The sequence below is a fragment of the Balaenoptera musculus genome, chromosome 18 (genome assembly GCF_009873245.2).
Source record: "Balaenoptera musculus isolate JJ_BM4_2016_0621 chromosome 18, mBalMus1.pri.v3, whole genome shotgun sequence".
NCBI lineage: Eukaryota > Metazoa > Chordata > Mammalia > Artiodactyla > Balaenopteridae > Balaenoptera > Balaenoptera musculus.
Window position 1 is genome coordinate 8,664,254 of NC_045802.1, and position 27,302 is coordinate 8,691,555.

Below are 27,302 nucleotides of genomic sequence, written 5' to 3' on the forward strand. Positions count from 1 at the left end.
ACCCACCGTTTGAAAATGGTGGGTTAAGGCACGGACTCCAGAAGTTCTGTGAACATTTGACCGTGTGGCCTGGGGAAGGGGGTTAAACCAGAGGCCTCAACTGATACACAACTTTGGTTTCTTCGGCCTATACACTGTCTTTAAAAACATGAAGCCAACATTTACAAATCAGGATATTTCAATACAAAAATCAGGGTTGCAAGCTTCTCTTGAAAAATCAGAGGATGAGGCAAACTGGGCCTTCAGTCCTCCACAAGCACAGTCCACTGGACCTTGGGAAGCCACTGCCCTTCAGGGGAGAGATGTTCACCCCTTTCATCACTGTCTCCCCACCCCGTTTCCGTACACACGACAGCCTCACTCATTGATCTCCCTTGGGTGGCTCCAGACATACTGGCCCCTCCCAGCCACATGGTACCCTTCACACGGATGAGAGGGGGCTCTGAGGTTGAATCTGGGCGCGTGGTGGATGGCAGGACAAAGCCTGGAATCTGGAACCAAATATGCCAAAATGTTGACAGTGGTTGTCATGATTCATGAGGTTATAAAATGTTTTCTGCTTCCTTTTATTTACTTTTCTGTGCTTTCCAAATATTCTGCAACAAACATATTTCCTTTGTAATAAAAAATAGAATTAAAAAAAAAACAAACAGAAAGAATCTGAAATAGGGATTTTTTTTTTTTGAGATTTAGCTACTATGAAAATATCTCCCTTCCTTTAAATCCTGATTACTAATAGAACTTATAAAACCAGTAAGAGAAGCATGAATTTATGCAAGAAACCAAAAATAGGTCTGCTTCAAGAGTTGTCTTAAGATCCTGTCTCTTAGCTATTCATCATGAGTTAATGATATAAATTTGTAGTTATATTTTATGGAGGTGGGGTTGAAAGATGTTGGTTTGGCTTATATGAAGTTTGGTTTCTGATACTTGGACCTTTCCTAGCTTCTAGAATATGATAAAAAAATAAATCCCCTTTTATATGGAAAACGATAAAAATAAATAAGTAGAAGGATAGTTAGATCTTTCTGAGATGATAGAGGAAGCTGGGAGAATTGAAGTGGAAAATTAAGGCCCACCTTACTTACTGGTGAAGATAGTTCCAACTTTTGATAAAATTTCCTCCAAGCTGGCTAGGACTCAACAGTGAGTAAACAAACATGACACAATCTTAAATCTTGCGTGAAACAGACATTTGGAATCCTGAGTTGGAATTTAATTCCTGGACAAAGGAAATAAAAGGGTGGCTCCTTTCAGCACCTGAGGGAGAGATACTGGAAGGACACCATTTGAAATTTCTCGTTTGATTCAGTTGCTCTTTCCTGGTCATAAAAGAAGGCCCAGAAATCAGGGTGGGGCAAAGGAGATGCTTTGTGGATAAGGATAAGGAACCAGGGAGAGGGAAGACAAAATCAAAAGGGAAAAGCCTGGAGGTAGCTGGGAAACGAAGAATCAGAGGGGAAATGTATATGTTAGAGAGTTTGGTATTAAAGGAAGACTGGGCTTGGTTGTGATCAGTTACTGCTGCGGTTTCTTGGCCTCTCTTAACGAGTTTCCTCCTCTATCAAGTAGAGAAAATGGTAGTACTGCATGAGAAATATCAATACTTAGCATAGTACGTGACTAGAGGGAATACACAATAAATACTATTACCAGCATTGGATTAAAAGAAAATGTTTGTTGCTATGTTTTATATTGACTCCCAGTTTTGGGGTAGTGATAAGAGAATGTCTCATAGGGTATGACAACAAAAAACAAATTGGTATTTTGAGATTTGTTTCATGGCCTTGTACATGGTCCATCATTTTTTTAGATGTCCTACATAAATTTAAGACATTGTTTTTGGGTACAGAGTTCTCGGCCCACTGGATCAGGCTTTTTAATTGTGATATTTAAATCTGTATTCTTACAGTTGCTTTTTTTTTTTGGCTGCTTAATATCAGTTTCTGAAAAACTTTACTTTTGTTTGCATAAGAAGCAATACGATGTTTGTAAAAATGCTAACCATATAAAGCTAAACTGGGGTTTAAATGGCCGTGAGTTATAAAGTTTTTCTATTGCTCACACCTGAATTTGCACAGAATAGCGCTAGCTCAATGACTAGGACATTTCACATTTTTTCATTAAATGGGTGGTGTCACCTGAATAATCAGTGCAGTGTTTGATCCAGCTCCAAAGCTATTGAAGGCATTCATGCTGCCAGTTACCTCTGGAAAGTTCAAATCCTAGAATCTAAAGAACATCAGCAGTGTCGGAAATTGTGGGAAGAATCTTCAGACTAGCTCATTTCATCCAGTGCTTGGGTGTTTAGCAAGGCTGCACCTAAGTCACCTAAGATGACCGACGTTTATCCTGATCTTGAAGTTCTTTGCCCTAAAAGATTGCACACTTTTTCTTGGTAGCTTGTGAGGAAACTTCCTGTTAAGAAGTGCCTTCTTTTTTTTTTTCATTGTAGTTTTTTACTCTTTTACTTCTCCGTTCATTCTGTAATATTTATTGAGCACCTTCTCTAGGCAACTCACTGTAACAGTGAATGTGTTACCTGGGAGTATCATGTAGACATCTTTCAGGCATTCTTGGAGTTCTACAGTGTGTAAATTAAACACTAAAGGCATAGTTCAGGATAAGAAAATTCTTAAGTGAAAATGACTCACATAACACTTGAGTCCATGTATATTTTTCTCTCACTCTTGATGTAGATGATGGAATCAGAAGATTGTTTTCACTTTTATTTATTAATTTTATTAGCTGAAACCCGGAACATGTCTGAATCCTGGCCGAATGCACTGGGGGAAGGTATAACGTTGCCTTTTTAAAAAAAGTTTTATTGAGGTATAATTGACATATAATAAATTGCTTATTTTTGAAGTATAGAAGTTGATTAGTTTTGACATATGTGTACACCTATGAATCCATCACCCCCCAACATTTTAAATCTAGAACACTACGGAGAAGTCTGGGTTGGGGCTTTGGACTTCACGTCATCGGCACCCAGATGAAAGTTGCAGTCGTGGTTGAGAACGTCCGCTGAGCGCCACTAATACTGCTGCCATCTGAGTGACAGCAGTCACTTGCCAACCTGGTTTTAGCTACCGCATTTCTGAGGTTACACCATCTAGTATTTGGACAAAATATTTTAAAAGCTTTGATTCTCTTATGAATGCAAATTTCAGTTTAGTTCCTTTAGCTGAAGAATAACTATCCATCCTTCCTCTCAGAGACCATGTGGGTGTGTCAGGGACGTAGTACAGGGAGGGAGATTTGTTTATGCTGTACCTTCTCACCAGAGAACTCCACAACAAGCCCAGAAAAATGTGTCCTTAAGCCCTGCCTTAATTTGAGAAAAGGCCCGGCAGTTATGCTGGCATTTTGCTGAGACTTGCAAAATTGAACAAAGAGGAATGCAAGTGCAAATGAAGTAGGATTTCAAGCCAGTAAGACCTGGTTCTAAAGATTTTTTTAAAAGGTACAGTCTGCATGACATTAAAAACTTGCATAAGAGTCTGCTTCAGCAAATCTCTGTATCATAGATTCTGGAATAAATAAAGATGATTCAGGAGAAGGGTTATTTACTGGAGCCAGATTTTTTTTAATGTCTTTTTACATTTTGTTAGGAATTACCAAATTGTTTGCACAGGTTGGAACCAGGTTTTTAATACTGATTTTTTTAAAGGAGGTGTCTTCTGTATGTCTCATTTGTGGTGGTGTTTGAACAAATATGTAATAATGCCAACTTATGGTTTTAACTTCTGTTCCCTATTTGCTAGGATTGCTCAATCTCACTTTTTCAATGTCTGTAGTTTTGCATGATATAATGCCCCAGGGTAGGTACAGGATTGCTGTGCTTGCCATTTTGTGGGCATTTGGTGTGATGTCACGTCTTAGTGCCTTTGCACTGGTTCCCTTCATCTGCCTTGTGAACTCTCCTCTTCTCCCCTGAAAACGCTTCACTTCCCATTCCCCTCCCCATCAGGAAGAGCTGACCAAGTAGCTTTTTTTATGTCACCTCTGCACAGAGTGATCTCTGTGTTCCAGTAACTCGTTTGTTATAGGTCGTCTCCCTTCCTAGATGAAGAGGTTCTTGAGAGCAGAGACCTTGGACTTTGCATGGTGTCAGACACATAGTAGATGTGTCCACTCAGAGGGCTTGCCAAAGAGAAGGAACGAGGGAAGGAGAGAAGAAAATACCCTTCTAAGGAGCCCCTGAAGAATCTGAGCAGAAGGGACCTGAGACATAGGAGGAAAACAAGAGATAATAGTGTCATGGACACCAAGGGAGCAGAGAATTTGAAGAGGGAAAGGCTGGTCATTAGTGCTAATTGCCAGGGAGAACCAATGAGATAAGTACTGAAAATCTCCATTGTATTGTTAGGAACTGAGAAAAGATTTCCTCAGCCATGGTCACACCCTAGGTAATACTGCAGGTGTGTTAACAACACCAAGCAAAGACATGTTGGCAGTAAGAGGTGGCAGGTGACCTCTCGGAGGGATGCATCAGTGGAGTTGCTTGGCTTGGTGATATCCTTCATTCTGACATTCTACACGATGATTTTTTTTTTTTCCTGGTGGCAAACCCACTGAATAATTGGTCCTCTCAGTTTACAAACTGAATAAAGAGTTCAAAAATCAGAAATATTTGCAGGATATACAGTACAGCAGAGTCAGACTGAGATTTGGAAGCTAATCGGTTGAATCTTAACAGGCCTAAAATCTTGGTGGATCATTTCTCAAAAGGTGATAATGAGCAAGGTGGTTACAGTTGTAAAATTGTACAGTTCTCAACTTGCAGCCTTCTCAAAAAATCCAAATAATTTAGTAGTGCTATTTAAAAGCTATCAAAATTCACAAGGAAATTATAGCTGCAAATGAGGAAATAAATGTCTTTCTATGGAATATTTGAACATTCTAAGAGAAAGAAGACAGTGTCTTATTAGCAGGAGGAATAAAATGTTCATGAGATGGTAACAGCATTTAATAAAAAATACACAAGTTCTTAACAGAATAGAGTCACAGATGTAGAAAATAAACTTATGGTTACCAAGGGGGAAAACAGGGGAGGGATAAATTGGGAGACTGGGATTGACACATACACACTACTGTATGTAAAATAGATAACTAATTAGGACCTACTGTACTCAATACTCAGTAATGACCTATATGGGAAAAGAATCTAAAAAAGAGTGGATATATGTTTATGTATAACTGATTCACTTTGCTGTAGAGCAGAAACTAACACAACATTGTAAGTCAACTATACTCCAATAAAAATTAATTAAAAAAACAAAGAAAGCTCTAAGGCTTTTGGTACCACACAGATTAAATTTAATCCATTTTGGTAAAAAAAAACAAAACAAAACACAAGTTCTTGAAGAATAAATTAAAATAATTCAAAAGAGATTAATATATTGGATTTTTAGGAGAATGGAAACTTTTAAAACGTAATGGTTATTAAAGGTATAGGAATAGAAAATGTCCGGTTATATATTTTAAATTACTTAACTATGCTATAAGTTTCAAGATTTCTTTCAGCTCAGAGCCTAGTATATCATCATTCCTTTGACTACCTGAAAAAAAATGAAATTCCACTTTTGGCTGGTAGTATGAAGAGGGAGGAATGGACTTAACATTACAGTTTGTGAATATTCTCGTTTAGCCCAAACCAAGCTAAATTATTTGTGGCTGATTATCACTCATGTTGTCAGCCAATGTAAATATTTTGAAAAGAAAGTTTACTTTTTTTTATGTTCACAAATTTAATACTATTTTAAAATAAATAAAAATTGTCCTTTTTTTCATTACCCTAAAATTTGAATAATAGCAAATTCAAGCTGTTCTCACTTTTCTCTTTGAGAAAATATATTAAATGAGCTAGATTCATATCTGTTTATATTCCCAATGAGTGGAGAATAGTTGGGCAGGAGAGGAATTAAATTGCGCATATCAGGAACCCTGAGCCCTCTCTTACATCGTTTTATTTTTAGAGGATCAGGAGATTAGGGGCACCTTCACAAGTAGGGTAGGATTTTTTTCCCTAATTATGATTTAAATCTCAGGAAAATGGAATACGTTTATCTAAAATGCATTTTAATATGCAAAGTCTCAACATGAATACTTTATTATTAAAGCATAAATCGGAATTCTCCTTCTGTTTTTTCGTACTTTCATTCCATGAATCTTAAAGATGTCCTGACAGCTGGGTTACACGGGGGAGGCCCAGTTAGGTCAGCCAGACCATTCCTCCCTCACTCAGTGATGCAATGGAAATCTGCCTAAAACCAAGAATTGTGTTAGGAAAATAGAGAAAGACTTCAGAGTTCTTTCAGATTTCATGTATACATTTAATAATGCAACATGGTGTTCTTTTGTTTTGTTTTGAGTATGGTGTAGTTTTTTGTTTTTGTTTTTTTTTTCAGTGTGGTGTAGTTCAAAGCATGGCCTTGGGCATAATCGTTGGAGTCAGGTCAAAGCTGTGTTCAGATCTCTCCCCCAGTTCCCCGGGCATTTGGCAGTCTCAGTGTGCTCATCTGTAGAACAGGGGGATTAGGAAGAATCAATGAGATGATGCATGTCCAAAGCTTAGCACAGAACCTGGCTGGTATTAAGCGTGCAATAAACCACAGCTATTGTTACAATGCCTTCCAGATGCATACACTCTTAACCCTGTGTTTGCAGCCAGCCTCTCCAAGGTGCAGCCGTACCTGTTCCACACTCTGTGTGATAATAACACCTTTCCTCTAAGACTCCATTTCATCTCATACACACTCTTATTTAGCCCCGTGGGGATACCGTGAATTGGGAAAGAAAGTCACTAAATAGCTCGACTTTCAGCTTGTCTTTTGCTAGATTTCTCGCTGTTAGCATCCAGTATTTTGTACCCTAGGGCTCTACCCTGTTAGGTATTCAAAACTTAAACAACATTCTTGAGATTTACATTATGGAAATGCATTCTTTCTCCTATTAAATCGTTATCTCAAACTTTAAGTAATGCTTTACTTTTTATTTCTTTACTAGAAAAAAAAATGTATCTTCATTAAGCTAAGGGAGATTCAAGAAGTCTCATGGGCTTTTCAGAATAGTTTTGTACAAGCCACTCATTGTTTTGAAGTTCGTGATACGTTCCAACTTGACAAAATAGTTTTAAGTCCTGCAAGGGAAATGGTGTAGATGTTTCTCAGAATTAGTAAAATAATTTAATAATCTAATATGCAAATAGCTTGCTGGATTATAATTATAATTTATGGGTTATAATGCAACCCTAATCTGGACACACTTGTTAAAAAAATACTTTTCTCTTCAGAAAATCTGTTGTAGTTTGAAGACCTATTTGCTAAAAGGAGAAACGAGAATGAAACTTATACTTGTGTTGAAGTGTATCCTCAGTTAGGTGAAAAGACCCAGCTCCTAAATTCTACCAAGTAATACAACCTACTTGGCAGCCAGGAAACCTAAGCAAACAGTGATTTCTGAAACAACCCCTAAATCCTTTATAATGCTATGTATCTACTGATTCCAGGCGCTGGGAAGAGAAAAGGCAGATTTTATCTTCTTTATCTTCTGACTCACACTGCAACCAGACAGAACATAAGAGGGGTGTGTGTGTGTGTGTGTGTGTGTGTGAGACCGAGACAGAGGAGGGGGTTGGGGAGAGGAGACCCAGCCCTGGGACATGAGGGAATAAATGATCGAGTTATGATTTCTGCACAGTCAATTAAAGAAAAAAGGGCAGAACATTTCCACATAAATAGAGCAAGGGGGAAGGGAACAAAGGACACAAAATGCAAACTCCGGAAGAGAAAGAAAGAAAGTATGGGACGGGTCAAGCAGGAATCTAGTAAATGCTGCTTTTTCTCGGACCACCAAACCAGTTGACCACGTTAGTTGAGAGCAAGGCAGAATCCCCGCAAAGATCACAGAGTTTCCTTTCCCTTTGCTGAGTGGAGGCTGCCATCACTTATAGGTCACAGCTCATTTGCTAGACCTCTGACTTCGCCGCCAGACAGCTGACCTTTTCAAGAAGCCGTCTGCCAGGTAGAGCGCAGGATGGAAGGGGTGGGTGGGGAGCTGCGCTGGGTTCCCGGCACTGCTGCTAGGTACACGCCCACTGCGGGTTCCTTCCTCATCTCCCCAACCATCTCTCATCTCCTTCGTCCAGCCAACTTCCAGTCGGCTGCCTGCCAGATAAGGAATTTAATAAAGACAGATGTTTGTTCTGCGTGTGTAGTTTGAAACAAAAAGGTAGGAGGAAATGTAAAATGTTTCCCAAAAGCTTGTAAAAAATCTTGAATAGTTTGGAAAGTAATAATAATTAGGCTTGCGATTTGCATAGGTATTCATTCTTAAAGAATAAGTTGTGTTTGCTTTATGACATCGCACTAATAAATAATACAGGTAATTTAGGGTAATGAATAAAACAGAAATTTCACACAGTAACCATCACTTTTATTACCCGTGTGCCACATCTGTTCAAATTCTTCAGTCTTCTGAACCTAATGATATTTTGGATCTCTCCTCCCTTGTGCTATTAGCTGTGGATAGGAGGGGCTCCTTCGTAATTCTACACCTGTTCAAGTACACGCCTATCAACTTGCTAAGCTTCCCAAACAAGTGCGGCGTAAAGCATGAGAACATCTGAATCTGGGGTGGAGACGCAGATGGCTGAGGCTGGGTTTGGCTTTTCAGATTTTGTTGAGAAAATCTAATGTATTTCCTACCATGGCAGTTGATGACGGCAATTTATATTCCAGGACGAAGAACAAACTAAATTCATCTCAAAATGATTGTAAATCATCAAGACGGAGTAGCCTGCCACCTGAACTACTCATAGGAAATGACATTAAAGGAAGACTTCAAAGAAACATTAAAAACTTGGAACCCATTCACCTGAGGCGCCCGAAAAAGAGACCATCCATATTTCCAGGTAGGATTTGTTTCAGTTGATGCCTGCCAGTTAAAAAAACAAACCAAAAGCAACAAGGACTGTATTTTGTTTGTAATGATCAGATGTGTTACATTTAAAATTAACTTGGGACATGTTTGAGAGCTTGAAGCAGCCAACTAAACATGTTTGAGTATAAAATATAGAATGATTCTTTCATCTGAAAACACCCCCATCTTTTTTCTTTCTTTATTTTCATATCTTTAAGGGTCTAAATAGGCGGCCGTTTTATTATCAGGCAGCAGGATCAGGGAACTGCTTTGCTTGCAGTCCTGGAGAATTCCATGCTGCATTTCATTCTCTGGTGTATTTTCTTTATTTTGCAAGATTATTGGATTGTTGAGTGAAGCTGATATTTGTGTGCCCCAGAAATTAACACCATTAAATACTCCAATGCATGCTTCAAATTCCTGTCTTGCATCAGAGCCTAAAACATTTGTAGTAAAGGGCTCAATTAAACAATGTGGATGGTGAAATGTATTGGAGCACAGAAGACTCAGGGATTTCAATCTCGATAAAGAGACTCTGATGGCAGCTTTAGATGTCCATGCCTGGTATTAGAGGTGTGTAGCTTGTATAAGACACCTGTGATTGTGAACTCTCACTGAGGTGTCACTGGTGGGTGCGTGGTCACTGGAGAGGATGAATTATGTAGTCAACTTATTTCAATACTGTTTGCATTGGAATTTCCTAGAGAAACTGAAAGTGGCCTCTTTGTTGTGATTGATTGATTGGAGTCTTTAAGGAGGATAGATTAGACCCAACTGCTGAGGGCTAACTCTGTGAGGATAGAAAATAAACAAGAATAATTCATTCAAGCTTTACTTCATCATGAAAATGAAATGAACCCCCCTAACAGTTGAGTCTTTTTAAAAAATATTTATTTATTTATTTATTTGGTTGTGCCAGGTCTTAGTTGTGGCATGCGAACTCTTAGTTGCGGCATGCACGTGGGATCTAGTTCCCTGACCAGGGATCGAACCTGGGCCCCCTGCATTGGGAGCGCAGAGTCTTATCCACTGCACCACCAGGGAAGTCCCACAGCTGAGTCTTTATATTGAGGTGGGAGCTCAATGGATTCTCGTCTAGACTGTGTCCCTAAATGGTCTCCAAGCCACCTCACCGACCCCTGTGGCCTTCAGGTACATTATTTTTTCTGCCTATTTCTGCTGCCATTCCCCTCCTTGGGGACAGCAACAGGAGATGAACTCTTAACATCCTCCCTATCTGCTAGGGTCTCCAGTTGACAAGGTAGAGAGTTGCCTGCCCAAAGTTTGAACAATAGTGGCTACTTTTTTTTCTAAATTCCCTTTCACATGAACCACAACTTCATTGTCATGTAGGTCTCACTAACTTCTTTTTACAGTGGTTGACTTAGAAATGCCACCAGGCTGCAAATCCCACCACAGCTCCTAAACATCAGCTGAAAACAGAAACGTACGTAGGTTGTGATAACCATTCCTGTTATATGCTGTGTGGTTACACATAAAGAGCGGATATAATGTGGGACCTGAGCGTCAGAGAAATTAAGACGCAACTCAAAATTAATAACTGGCAAAACTACGGGTCAAACATGGGTCTTTTAACTCCAGTGTTGAAGCTGTTTCCCTCTATTACCCTGCGCTGCGTTGTCAACTGTTGTTCTCATTTGTCTGATGAGATGCAAGATTGAAGACATGTCAGCGTTCCGATGTGCATTCACTCTGACCCTTATGTACACACAGACAACTTTATCCTCTCTCTCAAGTCTCCTGTTTTCAGTCCTGCACTGAATGATTGACTGATGGGTTGATCAGCTCATTCATTCACTCATGAAATATTCATTTAGTTCTTGAGCTGGTCTAGGGTGGACCTTGAAGAACCGAGCTACATGTTACTCTTGTGTTCTTATCTCCTGTTTCTCCTCTAAGGGCCGTCTCACACTGCAGATAGTTATCTACCCAAAATGCAAATATGTTTGGTTCATTCCCTTACAATTCTTCAGTGGCTACCCTCGCTCTTCGGATAAAGTCCAGACTCTTTAAAGTGAAGTACACGAGACTGCCTACCTGGCCACTGCTTCCGTCCCCGGCGCATCTCTTTGCTGTCGTCCCCTTGCAGTCCTGCAAACTCAGCCAACTTCAGATCCCTGTGGTCCATCATGCTTGCTCTTCTAGGGTAGGTGCTATACAAGCTACCTGCGTAGTTTCACTCAACTAATTCCTACCTTGGCTTCAGGTGTCAGCTTGACAGCCTTTGTAGGGAATGTCTAGGAAGTTTTCCTGACCCTCCCATCTGGGTGGGGTCCATTCTCCGTCCTTCTCATAACACCTGGACTTTGCCCTATCACAGCACTTATCACGTTGTATTGTAATTATCTGTTTACTTGTCTGTATCTTCCACTAGCCAGTGAGCCAGGGACCATATCAGTCTTGTTAACCATTGTGTCCTTTGTACCTATCACAATGCTTGGCACATAGCATGAACTAATAAATATTTATTCAGTTGACTCAAATCGTGCTGGACAGAATGAACTCTTGGCATGCCTTGTATGCTCTGCTTTCTTCCACTTTCGCATCCTCCCTCACCTCCCAACACACCCACAGGTGCACACACACACACGCCTGTGTTCCTGTTATGCCCTTTCTTCCATTCTCCACCTGGGCTCCGAGGCCTAATTCAAGACTTCTGCCTTCTGTAATCACCCAGTCTTCTGATCTCTTTGAGTTCTCCTTTAATGCCTACCACCCACCTCCTTGGCCTCAATACTGCATAAAGAGCCCTTCCCTTTCTTCCTGGGATGGTGTTCAATTGTCTTAGTTTGTGAATGGGTTCAGTGGTCACTTTGTCACTTTGTGGCAACTAAGTTTCTATGTGTATAGAAACTCTTTGAAAACAGGGGCAATATCTTATATGGCCCAATTGTATCGGAGAGGGAATTGCACATAGTAGGTGGTCAGTTAACATCTGGTGGTGAATTAACTAATTTGCTGTGAGGCTGTGTCCATCCTGTGGGGCCTATCTGATTCTAGCTCCAGGAAAGAACTAGTTGGCAGTAGAGACTATCAAAGGGGAAGGTCTTTATACTGATTTTCATCACCATAGGAACTCCTGGTGGGGGAAATGCAGGTACCCCTTGTCTCAGTGTGTAATTCATTTGTTAAAGCATGTGTTAGGATTCTGCTATATGCCAGGATCTATTCTAGACCTTGGGAAGAGAGCAGAAAATAAGACAGTTTCTTATGTAGCTGATGGGAAAGAATTTTCCTAGCAGGATGCCTTGCATATTGTGCAACCCAATAAATACCTCTTGAGAAAAGGAGTGAAGGGGGTACCATACTCACAGCAGTGAATCTTAAAAAACAAAACCAATACATTTAAAAATCATATTTTTATGATTTTTACAAAAACATCAAAAACTAACCGTTTTTCTTCCCTTGAAGAAGCCTCAACCGTAGAACTAGCTTGAGTTGTTCAGTTGAAGTTCTTCCATCTCGGCTTCACCAGACCAGGCATTAAGAGTGTAGGTAGGTCTCTAGCGGGCGGCTAGCCTTGCTTCCTCGTCCTCCTGAAAGAACTCCAGCAGCTCCAGAGCAGAGGGCTCAGCTCTGTGAAAGAAAGCAAAGGAGGAGAGAGATGTGGTCCTTACACATACCCCATCCATAGGCGCGTCAGATTGAAATGAGCATCTCATCCTGCACCTAGGAGAAAGCGGGGCTCAGGTGCCAGGTGTCATGGGTTGTTCACTCAGCACTCGTAAGCAGGCAAGTTGGTGTGTTTGATCAGCTCATTCTTAAAATAGCCTACTGATTTTACGATCATCTGTTTGAAAAGCAGGGAACCATCTGCTTGGAGGAAACAGGCAGTTCCATGTACTTCCTTGTTGCTTAGTCAGAGGATGAGTGTGGGACCTCGAGGAGGAGGGCCCTCTGGTCAGGACTCACACGGCAGATAGGCCAGCACGTAAGCTAACCTCCATTCTCATTTTTCAGTCAGTTCTGTTCCAAAGGGATTTTTTTAAAAAAATCCTAAACACTCTAAAAAAAGTTATTTAAAATCATTTTAATAAAAAAAACAGATTTTGAACATTTTCTAAAGTAGAACTGCTTTTTTTTTTTTTTCTTGCTGTATGTAGGAGTTTATTGGAAACACAGGGAAGTAGTAAGAACACTGGCAGCTAGATGGTTCTCGCCTCTCTGAGGGTGGCCAGAAGGAGACAGCGCAGCTGGGCAGTTGGGTTCGGGCTCCCTCCTGGGCGCCTGCTTATCCCAGGCACAGGGAAAGACACTCTGTAATTAAACCCGCCTCCTCCAGTTTTGTGCTCGATGTTAGGATTCTGTCACTCTGGGGACTTTCCTGGCTTCGCCTTCCAATGCAGGGGGGGTCGGTTCGATCCCCGGTTGGGGAACTAAGATCCCACATGCCTCGTGGCCAAAAACCAAAACATAAAACAGAAGCAATATTGTAACAAATTCAATAAAGACTTTAAAAATGGTCCACATCCCCCCAAAAAAAAAATCTTTAAAGAATAAAAAAAAAAAAGAATTCTGTCACTCAGGATCCCTGCTGAGTAGTGATTTGATGACGTTTGAGCAGGGCCTTCCAGGGACAAGGAGGACGGGGGAGGACCTCCTTAAAGTCGCACTGTAAACAGTGCTTCCCGGGATTGTGTGCAGTTGGATTCGGAGGCTCCTCCTGGTGATGACAGGACCCATGTTTCGTACACCTGGGTGTCTTTGATGTGGGAGGTGCCCTGGAGGTGGTGAGGTGTGCAGGCAGGGTGGAGGCGCGTGAGAAGGACCATGTCACGACCTCTCCGGAGCTGCACCCCCGTCCATCTGGTGGTGTGACTTCTTACCACGGCTGCTTCCAGAGGTGGCTGTGCTCAGGGCCTAAGACAAGGGAGCCTCAAAGGCACGAGTCTGAACTTGTGCTCTCATGAAAGGATTTCAGACAAAGGATTTCACCAAGGAAGTATCTACCTCACAACTGGGTTCACGTTCTGATCCCCCATCTTACTAAACGTGTATTGGACGAGTCACTTGATCCCTGTGAACCTGTTTATTTCTTCATCTGTGAAATGGGAGTGAAAACACCAGTGTCACAGGGTTACATGAAATGCACATGAGATAGTACCTGAGGATGAAATGATACACAGCTGGAATTGACTGTGTTCGCTTATTCTTTGTTGATATCAAAGGTTTCGTTTCACATAATTTGTACTTTACACGGGTGGGTGGTAAGTGTAATTGGAACACTTTTGCAAATCTTCATGGATGGAAAGTTATCCTAAGTCATCAATCAAACCCTCTGCTAAGGTAAATTCTATATGAGACACCACTAAAAGACCTATTAATTTTCCATGAAAAGAGGGTAACATGGAAGCTCTTCTTAATAATAAAAATATCCGTATATTTTCTCAACATGAACCCATTAAACTTGAGAGTGTTGTCATGTCAGGCCTCTGAAAATTGTTCTGTATTAGAAACAACACTATCTGTGATTTCAAAACTTACTTGTGGCCTTGTGTTTAATGATTTTGCCTAACTTTGTCTAACACCTTGCTTTTGGAAATTCAGCTTAGGCTTTTTTTTTTTTTTTTTTTTTTTCGGTTGCACCACGTGGCATGTGGGATCTTAGTTCCCCGACCAGCGATCTAACCTGTGCTCCCTGCAATGGAAGCACGGAGCCCTAATGACTGGACCACCAGGGAAGTCCCAGCTTAGGCTTTTCTTTGAACTAAAAGTTGGAATAGGATGGTAGTTCATTCACAATTACATATAATATATAATAGCTTATATATAAGATTATAAATGAATTCACCACTTGAAATTAATCTTTTTAAATATTAGGAGTATTTAGACTTCCAAAAGTTTTGCAAGTCAATGTTTGACATTTTGATTTAAAATATTTAAAATATTTATAGCATTTCTTACTCAAAAATACTAATGCAACAAAAACTGAGGTATCCTGTTTCCTTAAATAATCGTATTTGTTTTTTGGACAGGTTTATTCAGGGAGGTGAAATTTCTGTTCTTGTTTTGCTTTGTTTTTTTTTCTAAAAAGAAACAAAACCAAAAACTTTTAATGAGGATATTAGTGGTAACCCAGTTACTTTTAAGGAAAACAAAAATGCTAATACTAGTCACATGTGTGATAAACAAAGGGAAATATGTTTTACCTTTATGCAGGGACACAGAATAAGCAGAAAGCATTAGATTTACGGCTTGACTTCAGGCTTTTTCTCCTTGTCATAAAAAAATAAATAAATACAAATATGCGGTTCTGAATACAGGACTTACAATATAAGTATATTGAGAAGTGGCTTAAATGCTCCTGTTCTGAAAGCAGTTCATTTCCATTTGCTGATCTACAGCAAATGTATAACTTTTCAGATTTGAGAGCTCCCACACACTTTAAATCTAACACTCTAAGGTCTAGTAGTCACATCTAGACTATGAAAAGATTGTGTTTTTACATCCACATAACTTTATATTTACTCAAGATACTTCAGTGATAATTTTAAGCATTTTAATTGTTTTCATAAATAATGTACTTTTAACAAATATTTAGCAGGGTGTATGGCCATCCAGTTACTCAGTTATGCAGAGAAATGACCATACCCCAACATTCTTTTGCTTCAAATACTTTGGGACTCTGTACAGAATGTTTACCTTCAAATTTTAATTAGAATATCTCTAGCATTTCTTTAAAATCTGGGAACTTAAACAGGTAGTCATTTTTGGATGACATGCATGTAAAAACTCTCATTACAAGATGGTCAGAGTGTTTTAGGTCATGATTTCCAAACCTTTCCATCCTAAGTGGGGCATGAGTTAATTTTTTTGTGCCAAACAACAGATTATCAGATTTACCTTTGAACATCCTGGGAGTTCAGAGCACAGAGATGGAGGAACCACAAAGGTGGTGTGTACTTTTGTCAGTAGATCAGATTTCTCCATGGTGCTCCCTCAGCTGTCAAATCATGCTCTTCTCTCCTACCCTGATACTTAAGAAAGACTAAGTCATCTCGATGGATAATCAATACTGGATGGCGTTTTGGAGTAATTATGGGCCAGAGAGATTCAATTCAAAGAAACATTCTTTAATTTTAAGTATCAAAATAGTGCCCAAGGATAAATGGAAGATATGCACACGAGAAAGACTGCAACATCTATTCAACAAAAATCTAAGCTATCTTGCTGAATGACTACTAGATGCAAAATGCTGCGAAGGACGGGTTGATGGGTAAGACATTGATACACAGCAATTTTTTCTCCTTTCTAATTTTTTACTAGGAGAGCAGGGTGCACTAATTTGGGTGTTCATGCTTCTCTGGCACAAGTGTTTAAGCTCTGTGTTGCACCAGCTAATGGCAATACTGATACCGTGTCATCCGGCACAGAAGCCCTAATTGGCAGTGAAGCATCGCCCTACAGGAAAGTCCCAGGGGATCTTAATTGTCCTCTGCATCAGGGTTTCTTTGCTGGGAGATTGTTTACCTTTTGTAAATTGTGACTCTTCTGCACCCTCTAAAACACTTCTGGCCTGATCAGTCGCCTGGACTTGAGTTTTTTCAGCTCAGGAACCTGAGGACAATGAGGAAAGAATACCAGGGCCTGAGTTCAGATCCAACTCTGGGAAGGACAGGTGGAAGAAAGCCACACCCCTCCCTAAGCTCTGGGCCTCTGGGCAGGGCAGGCAGATCCTGGGGCACTGCTGGCATCTCTGTGCTCCCCTTCAGGCCACACTCCGCTGATCTCCCTCATCCGGGCTGGAAACAAAATAAAGATCAAGCCTCCTGGATGCCAAAAAAAAAAACAAAAACAAAACTCAGTGGGAAAGAGTTATAAGTTGAGTGTTCCTCCCCAGGGCCCAGCTCAGGAAGGGTTTCCAGTCTTCTGAGATTTTCAAATGCTTGTACAACTAAGGGAATATTAACTGAGCAACTTAGGGCATTCATTTTCAATTAACTGCGCAAATGCAAATTACTGGAGAAGGTTTTTCAGAATCCACAGGCACCAGCCCTGGAGATTTGATTGAGGAAGTCTAGGCTGGGGCTGGGCTTCTAACTGCTTTGTGAAAATTATCCACAGGTACATGGGACGTTTGTCCCATTCCCCTAGTTGAGAACTGCAGACTTAAAGGAAGTGGAAAAGATCCTCAAAGATCAAAGTCATTCTTAAACTGTCCCCTGCTTCACATGTAGGAAACAGTAGGCATCTATTCATGGCAGGCCCCCGGCCCTGCCCCTTGTCATTCAGTCCCCTCTCCCACACAGCCAGCCATCACCACCCTCAAAGGTCAGTGTGTTCTTGGGCAGGAAGAGAACCTGTATTTTCTCTCCTAATAGTACCTGGATTTGAGTTCCATTATATACAGGCTTCCTCCTGGTTCCCCCTCATAATCTTACACACTACCCATCTAGGTCTTTGTTCTAACCTCTGCTCACATCAGAGGGTAAAACACTAGGACTGTTTCTGCCACCTCTTGATCAATTTTTAGAATGTTAACGATGTGCTGAATGTTTGTGTACCCCCCCAGAATCCATATGTTGAATAATCCCCAATGGGATGGCATTTGGAGATGGGGCCTTTGGGAGGCTGTTAGATCATGTGGGTGGAGCCCTCATTAATGAGACTAGTACCCTTGTGAAAAAAGACAGGAGAGAGATGATCTCTCTCGATTTCTCTCTCTCTGTCTGCCATATGAGGACACAGCGAGAAGTCAGGAAGAGGGTTCTCACTAGACACCAAATCAGCCAGCACCTTGATCGTGGACTTCCCAGCCTCCAGAACTGTGAGATGTAAATGTTTGTTGTCAAAGCCACCCGGTCTATGGTAATTGGCTATAGCAGCCTGAACTGACTAAGCCAATTGGATGAATGAGAAATAATTGAGTCCGTAAGAGAAGAAAAACTCTTAATACAACAAACAAGTAATATAATAAAATATAGAAATGTTCAATGAATGAAAGTTGATGAATATCATGCACGATACTTAGTGCTGCACAGAAGTTGCATTATTCAGAAATAAACTATAGCGACTTATTTTCTTTTGTTATTGAATCACATCCATCCAAAATAAATAGCAGTTGGGCAACTTCTCAAAAGAAATATTGCCAAAATGTAATTACTTTTAATAAAGATGCCACAAATTACTACATAATTATTTCAACAAAAGGCAATGCAGTTTTGGAAGACTGTAAACATCCCGATGTTGTGACCTTGTACTTTGTCTTAATTTCTGCTGAATTAGAAAGGACTTTGCTGTTTGAAATATACCCATGCTATTGTTCAGTCCTTCAGCAAAAAAGTAGGTGACTAAAGTCTGTGTGCGTAACCATGCTTGACGAATATTTATAATGATAGAAGCCATTTTACTGGTGGTAAATCAGCTTCTGATTTCCACACCAAACACTCCCACAAGCACAAACATGGTTGGGCAGGAGGCAGGGAAGTGGTCTAGAATCATATCCTTCATGGACAACCTGAAATGAAACTGCAAAATCTCCATCAATGGGGTGATAGTTGGGGGTAAGGGGGTACAGAGTGAAGCCCAGAAGGAATTTATCTAACATGCTCAGCGGAGGAAACTTAAGAAGAAAAAAAGCAAGCAAAAAGAAAATAATGTTACACTTACATCTGTCCCCCACAGCAGGGAATTTGCGGGGTGGTTTTTATTTTGAAAATTTTACTGCTATGGATGGGGCAAAATGACTTGCAGAAATGAAAATGTGTTTGGTGCTTGCCTCTGCGGAGTGGGGAAGCTCCCTGAATGTCACCGAGATGGTGAAGAGGGAGGGTGGTGGCAGGAGTGTAATCCTTGTTTATTTGATAAGTAATGGTTCTCTCTTTAAAAGGCTCTTTTAAAGTTTCCCGACCTTGAAAATAACGATGAGTGGACACAAGACTGGATAGAGTGAGATAGAAAGAGTGGAAAGTTTCTGTTCTATCCTCTCCCCCAGACAACAAAGATTCTATATCTCTATCCAACCGCTGCCTCGGGGGATTGACTTATAGGAAACTGAAGCCGTGGGAGGGAGACAGAGCAGCCGGGAAGAGTCCACTGGCTTCTCCTCATTGTCACACTGCTCCTTGAAAGGCTCCCCAGCTCAGCCTGCACATTATTGCTTTAAAACAATGTTAGGATCTAGCTCAGTCGTATTTGCGCAGCAGAGATAGAAATGACCAACGTATGAGCTGCTGATGTTTAGACAGCAGCCCAGCATTGCACGTTGCTTTCATCAAGTTGGAAAATACCATGCGTAGACGTTGATGAAAAATTTACTCAAAAATCCACCACACTCTTTCAGGGGCTACAGTACAGGGGTACATATATGGTTCTGCTTCTTTAAAGTGTGGACATTTGAGATTAACACTGTAAAATAGATTAATATGTAATTGTTGTACACAAAATACAGGTTAATCAGCCAACTGGAATTCTGTCCCTGCTCTGGGCCAGAGTGTTTACAAGCCTGGGATCTTGCTTACTGTCCAGTACAGTTATCATATTAACATCCCACATTGCTGTATGCGACTCATTGCTACATGGAATGGCTCATAACATCTGTTTAAAAGCAGCATAAGAAACTATTGCATAGTTTAGGATGTTAAGTTTTAAAAGTTATAAAATGTTGTGAATTTCATCCCAAGTGGCAATATTTCTCCAATCAATTTTTTTAAAACCATACTTCAACATTAGTAATAAAGAGATTATTTTTGAATTTTATTTTTTTTTATACAGCAGGTTCTTATTATTTATTTATTTTTTTAAAGAGCTCCTGACTTATTTATTTATTTATTTTATTTTTTTGGCTGTGTTGGGTCTTCGTTTCTATGCGAGGGCTTTCTCTAGTTGTGGCAAGCGGGGGGCCACTCTTCATCGCGGTGCGCGAGCCTTTCACTGTCACGGCCTCTCTCGTTGCGGGGCACAGGCTCCAACCGCGCAGGCTCAGTAGTTGTGGCTCACGGGCCCAGTTGCTCCGCGGCATGAGGGATCCTCCCATACCAGGGCTCGAACCCGTGTCCCCTGCGTTGGCAGGCAGATTCTCAACCACTGCGCCACCAGGGAAGCCCTCCAATCAGTTTTTAAGGAATATGATTAGATGAGAAGTATACCTCACTTTCAAAATATTTTAATTTCATCATTGGGAAAATTGGAAGGACACCCATTTTAAAGTCGTGGGAATTCTTCAAGCTTCGATCGTGCCAATTCTGGGCATTAATGAGCTAATTCAGCTTTTTGGTCATCATTGCTATTGTTTTATTCAATGAGAGGGCATCTTAGAAGACTTATGGTGTTTCTCCAAAAGTTGAATTCTTAATTCCTTGCTAATTATTCATCTTATAGATATGTCTTTGAGTCCTGGGATTTACTGTTTTTTCAGAGCTCAAACTGCAAAAAGTGCTTGGTGGTTGTGTTGTTGAAGAACTTAGACAAGCATATAACTCACTTGACAGGGAGCACAGTGGAAAATCAGAGCATCGTTGAATTATGGATCTGAAAGAAATCTTAGAGAGCATCTAATTCAATGCACTCATTTTACAGATGAAGAAATGCAGACCTACACAAACAGCTTACATTGAGGGTCTCCTGCTTCCCAGCATAATCTTTATGAGATCATCACCAAAACCTAGTTTTAAGAACCTCTGGGGTCATTTTTTGTGAACAAGAAAGTGAGGAGAAAATGATGCCCACAGCTTTCCTTGTGGGTCCCAGAGGCAAGCAATCCACGCACCAGCCTGTGTTTATCCAGCCTCCACACACCCACCCTTCTGCACAGGACACTGCAGTGGAGAGGCAGGGCAGGGGGAGGTTGAAGCTTTAAAAGGTACATGTCAGTCACAGGTGGTGACACACCCAGCTGAAGGGCGAGCCCGGTCCCGTGCACGGCATCAAGATCTCAGCTGGCTTTATTTTTCATTCTGTCCTTAAGAGATGAAAAGTCTGTTTCTTTGATGAAAGGAATCAAGCGAGAGAGGGGGAATTTTAGTTTTGGGAAACTTTTGTTCAAGGAAATGCACAGGAAACATGATTGCCCTCAGCGATGTGATCCAGAGGAAAACCTAGACCCTATATAAACATTTCTTTTGTGGGGGGAAAGCTGTAGGAATATCTTCCTCTTGAACGGTGAAAAGGTCTGCTAAATTGTCATTGTCCTCACAGACTAAGATCACCATTCCCGTGTCACAGTGGGGAAGCTAAAGCATATGGAAATACTCTGTTCAATGTTAGGAGAGCAAATTTGAGACCAGATAAGATTTCACAACTTTTCAGTTTCAAGTTCTCCTTCACCAAATATTCTCTGAGGTTTATTCCATTCTCATGTTCAAAAAGTTATAACCCAAAGCAGCTTTAAAACCCTGTGTCTTAGTGATTGAACAAAAAATGTATATATCTCTTTTTTCCACACAGGGTATAACCAAATCCCTAATTAAAAATCAGTTAATAAGACCCCTGATTAAAGGGGCATCGAAGGTGAACAGGAGACTTAGCCTGACTGAGCTTGTGGAGCAGCTGTGCGCCTGCATCTATCATTGAGAAGTAAATACTTTGCTCAGTTGAGGGAAATGTATTACTTTTTAAGGTTGTCAGGGCTCAATTTAACCTTTGAGAAATAGGTCACCCTGTTGTTTTGTGTGGTCCTCAGTTTAAAAAATTATCTAACAGCAGGTTCTATACCTCTGAAGGAGTATGTAATAAATAATCATTACTTTGGGAAAAGGATTCTAGAAGAGCTCAAAATAAAGCAAAAAAAGGTTTTTTTTTTTAAAGCTAATTTCTTCTAAGCACTAGGGTTTGAAAATACAGAAGATTTTTTTTTTTTTTTCTGTTTTAAAGTTTTAAAGTAATAGAAGGAGAAGATCATATAACCTCACATAACCTAAAAGTCAGCTGGGAGCAATCTGCTCTTAAAATTTAAGTAAAGATTGATCAAGCTTCCATGCCAATACCTACAGAAAGTCCCAGGCCCAGCCCCCAGATCTCTGTAACTTCAGAGACACTGTCCTTCTGCTTAAGTTCCTGCTTCTGCTAACGTTTTGTTTGTTTGTTCTTTTTTGCCATTTATGGATTTTCCCATTATCTTCTTATGCTGTGTGGATTCAGAAGGGAAGTTCAGCGTCTTTCCTTGATTTCCACAAACAAAAACTCAACCATAAAAGCCTGTGTGTATAGCAGATTCTGTGGATGTCCAGAGAGACAAAGAGGATGTAGGTTTTAGATATTCATTCAGCACAGACAATGCTGATTTAATATTAGATGTCCCTGTTCTTGAAAAGCCCTTTCAGCCACCCTGACATTTGAGATTTCTCAGTGCCTACTCTACCAGTATTCTTAACCCCTGGACATCTTGGTGACTTCTTTCTTCTTTTCTTTTCCCATCGATTCTTTCAAATTCCTTTCTACCACACCATCCCCAGAATTTCATGTTCTTCTCCCTCTGTCATATAGAGCAACTCTGATCTTACCAGCTCCTACCCCCAGCTCTTCCTTTGGCCTATCACAGCACATCCAAAACCAATCTAGGTGCTCATGAAAATCAAAGGGCCATCTGAGATTACTTCCTTTAAGCCCATGGTCATCATAAGGCTACATAAGAACCATCTCAAATTTTGTTAAAATTAAATTCAGATGCTGGCTCATCTGGTTTGGGGTTGGCCTGGGAGTACTTACTATTAATAGTCATGATTTGATTCTGATTGAGGGATCTTCCACTCATTCTTTGAGAAACTCTGTAGTCTAATAAGAGTCATCCTCTATAGGAGGCAGCTGGATTCTAGATAACAGGGTTTTTCCTCCTTTACATATAGAGTGTACCTACAAAATCCTGCAAAGACCCCACTGTGGTTGGGGTTAAACATCTCCCTATCATCCTATTGCTCGACCATCCTATGGTGTAAGATGTAAGCCCAAGATCACTCTGCTTAGAAGCTCTGTCAGTTAAAACTTTGTTAGACTCATTAGTAGAGGATAAGACTCATATTTCCTGTCTTAATAGGATTTATCTTGTCAAACATGTTTGTATTCACTTGAACAGGGCCAGTGACCCATGTAGCTAAGTTACATAGAGGACACAGCTTGCTCTGGGACAACCCAGGGAACTTTGCTTTCCATCTTCCAATGATGTAGAACAGAAGACAGTCTTAAGGGATCAGGAATTAAGACCATTTTGGGTTAGCAGGTGTTCACGTTATTTTATATTTTTAATACCCACACTAGTTGTGGTAATTTCACATTGATTTGGGCAGCATTATTCAATGAGATTAGCTTTGTTTTCCACTCAGTTTACAGGATAGCTATGTCCCTTTTAAAAGATAATTTAATTACAAACCAGAAACTGATCAGAGGGTTATTATAAAGTGTATAAATTATCCATACTATGAATTAATAAATTCTCTTACCTAATATAATGCATTTTAAATAATTTGTTTTACAAAAATGTGGTGCACTTTTCAGGAAGCTGTCAACTGTGTTGTGTAAAGAAATACGTACATATCTATCCTATCCTTCCTAATACATTTACTGTCTTTTGTCTAGTTTCTGTCATCCTTCTACCTCAATTCTTAGCTCTTTGATTAAAAGAGCTAAATTTTCTATTTTTTTAATGTCCCTGAAACACTTATCTAATGATTTCTGCCCTCAATGGATGTTCAGGAAAATGCTTACGCCCCACCCAGAGCTGTGTCATACTCTTCCCTCTTCCAGTAACAGTGTGTGGACCTAGATACGTAATTTAACCACCCTGTACACCCTAGAATATTCCCTGAAAAGTGGGATAAAAATAGTATCTAATCTCTAAAATCTCTACTATTTTAAGGACCCCTCTGGAGTCTAGAACTGCATCCCTGAAGTAGTTCTCTCATCCACTGGTAGCTTTAATTCCCTTAAACGCTGAGATATTCTGTAACACCCCGCACCTTCTTTCTGATAGTGCCTCTATTGTGTTTTAGCCCCTTTACTTTCAGGATCAAGCCTACGCTCTTGAGCATGGCTTTGAAGACCCAGGAGCCCTCCCAGGCTGACCCCGTGCTCAGATGGAAGGCTTCGTCCCTGCCCCTGACCTTCCTGCACACATTCCAGCCACATGGAACCACTGATGCCCTCTGGCCCTGCTCCCCTCTCATTGGGGCGGGTCTTCACACAGGCTTACTTGTAAATCTGCCCACCTTGCTTTTCTCTGTCATATTCTTTTTCAAGGCTGAGCTCAAATGTCACCTTATCTCTCAAACTGTCCCTTAACACTCCCAACCTCAGATGGTTTTGTTGTATCTTACCTTTTGTTTCAAACGTCTTCACACACTGTTATGGTGTTTAATGCTGTTTGTATCGTTAGTACCACCCGCTCTGTTCCAAGCCTTTTTTTAAAAAATAAATTTATTTATTTATTTATTTATTTTTGGCTGTGTTGAGTCTTCGTTGCTGCGCGCAGGCTTTCTCTAGTTGCAGCTAGCAGGGGCTACTCTTTGTTGCGGTGTGTGGGCTTCTCATTGCGGTGGCTTCTCTTGTTGCAGAGCACGGGCTCTAGGCGCATGAGCTTCAGTAGTTGTGGCACACGGGCTCAGTAGTTGTGGCACACGGGCTTAGTTGCTCCACGGCATGTGGGATCTTCCCAGACCAGGCCTCGAACCCATGTCCCCTGCATTGGCAGGTGGATTCTCAACCACTGCACCTGAAGGCAGATACTGTGTATCCCGTGCATGAATGAATGAGTGAGTAAATGAATGAATGGATGCTTTTCCTATCTGTCTATGTATTAACTGCCTGGTCTGTCTTAGTGATCAGTAACATGCACAAAGCTAAACTATTTCCCAAGAATTGATAGTCATCCTTAGTATTAGTTTTCCAGTGAAAGTGGTTTATTTTCCTCTCTCCAAATCCCTCATCACCTGGACTCCTGTTATTTTACTCTTACCTTAATATATCCCATTTCGAGAAGATTTTTTGCTTATAGTATTAGTTACTTCAAATCCTTTGCAGATTTAAGTAAGTGAGAAGTATAATGCAGCATCTTCTGAGCCTCATGTGAGCTGCATAAAATCTTTTTCCATCAAAGGCTGCATCATTTTTTCCACTTCCCTTCCCCACTTACTGTATCCTGGTTAAAACCGATGTCAGCTCTGTATGTGTCCATCAAGTTGCCTGATGTTTTGAGTCAGTACCCTTTATTAACTTATTTTGCTCCTGCATCCATGATTGGCTAGAATTATTTGACAATTTCTTTTTGGCTAACATAGATTTACAAAACAAAACTTTCTAATGTACTTCGCTTTTGCTGGTACCATTATGCATGCTGCAATAGCAGAGAATATAATTGTGTTTTGTGCAACAGTGTGGAAGAGTTAAGTAGAAAGAAGGAAAAGAGACTCAATGAAAAGAGATAAATGTAAGCTTGTCAGAGAATCAAAGTGAATTTCCTAAAATTATTAATATGGTGACAAGTATCTGCAACTTCTGTATTAAATCATCGGATATAAAGTCTTATTCCTAAGATACCTCATCAGAATGATGGTTCTTTGATGTATGGAATGGATTGTTTACCTGATGAAGCAACACAACAGATATGTCAGGAATAACCAGCTTTACAGCTGACAGCAAAAGCCTTCGGGCAAGGACTTTATACGTTTGGCACAATTATACTTATTGTGTATCAGTGCTGTATAAATATTTAATAACAGTTCCTCCCACACCTATTCCTGGCAGGTCAAGCCTTCCTGACTTGTCATGACCGTAATCAAATATATTTTTCCACATTAATCTTTTGAGGTGTGGTGCCACTCTTAGGCTGGTTTCTCTGGGACCACCCATCTTCTCTAGGCTTGGGGTGTGCTCTGGATGACTGGAATATAGATAAATAGCTGTGAAAAAAATCTCTTCATTTTTAGAGTTCAGTGACTTACAGAGTGAGCTATATTTTCTCCTAAAGCTGAAACAATCACCTTTGTTGAGGTTACACCAATACCTGGGCTTCTCCATCCAGGCTCTGTAACTCACAGCTAGACTCTGGGGAGCTCACTTTACCTCTCCTGAGGTCAGTTTGCTCAGCTGAAAAAGATCTAATCGCAAATATTGATTCTGGCCCCAAAGTTTTAGCGTACTGCCTATTTCCAGATATACTGTTGGTGCTTCTTTACTCAGAAGACATAAATTAGCTCATTCTTAAGTCTGTCTTTCTAGTGAATGTGAGAAATGTGCTACTACTTAAATATTTCATCTGTTGTCAGACTTTTTTCTTTAAGAGGAATTTACCTAATATTCACTATATAGAAGAAGAGAATCATTATGGGAACAGATTGGAATTCCAAAGGACATACATATAGAATACCATAGCTATTTAATTATGTGAATTTTAAAAGAATAACACCTTTAAAGTGATCGGAAAGAACAAAATCTACTGGCTCTGGGAGACAAAAGTCTGCTAATCGTGTGAACTCTGTCCCTTGGTTTCTTCATCAGTAAAATGAGATAAAGACGTAAAGGGGGACTTCCCTGGTGGTACAGTGCGTAAGACTCCACGCTCCCAGTGCAGTGGGCCCAGGTTCAGTCCCTGGTCGGGGAATTAGATCCCTCATGCATGCCGCAACTAAAGATCCTGTGCACCACAACTAAGACCCAGCACAGCCTAAATAAATAAATAAATAAATATTTAAAAAAAAAAAAAAGACGTAAAGGGCCATTATGGGCAGTTATAGGAGTTTCAACTGGAAACTTTCTTGTAAAAAGATACTTCCAAGGCTGGTGTTTCGAGTTTTCTGACGGTGCTAGTGTCTTCATCTTCGTCCCTCACACTTTCTGTCCCGATCCCTCTCATGACTTTTGCCACAATTCCTTTATGTCTGGCTCCCTTTGGAGCTACCATCTTTGCTCATGCAAAGCGATATTTGTTATTGGTGGTGCAGCAACACTAATCAGCCCACAGAAGGATTTAATCTGTCTTTTGGTTCCATCAACAACTTCCTCCAAAGCCCCAAGTTTATTTGCCAAAAGTGAAGTAGTTAAGGCCCCATAAAAAAGCTGTGCAAATCCTTTTGGTTTTATTCACCTTGTCTTCCTCTCCTATCTGGGAACTCCCAGTCTGCAGAAGTTTAGTTTGTGCACACTGAGGTTTCCAAGGGTGACTCGGGTAAACCTGAAAAGTTCTTTGGTCCAGGCCAACATCAGGATTATTTCTACCTGTAGTCACTTTCACTTTCACAGAGTTAAACAATCATTCAGGAAAGTGAACCCCAGGTAGGTTTTCCTGCAGGAACACAGAGAGCTCTGTCTATTGCACTGAATCTTCACAGTCAGGTGACCAACACCTAACAGTAACTATTGTGCTTCCCATTACAATGATTTACACCTATGTTACTCTCAAGTTTAAATTATTAATATAATCTATTAATAGT

General features: G+C 40.4%; 1 protein-coding gene across 6 annotated transcripts in view; it reads left to right on the forward strand.

Moving 5' to 3' along the window:
• FRY (FRY microtubule binding protein) overlaps positions 1-27,302 on the forward strand; it is a 425,513-nt gene that overhangs the window by 90,003 nt on the left and 308,208 nt on the right. For 3 of the 6 annotated variants that reach the window (XM_036831323.1, XM_036831326.1, XM_036831324.1), the window contains exon 1: positions 8,653-8,917. In XM_036831323.1, coding sequence (XP_036687218.1) covers positions 8,713-8,917 — 205 coding nt within the window. In that variant the 5' untranslated portion in view covers positions 8,653-8,712. Of the gene's footprint in view, positions 1-8,626; positions 8,918-27,302 lie in introns of those variants that run through there. The other 3 variants (XM_036831325.1, XM_036831330.1, XM_036831331.1) reach the window with 3 other exon arrangements.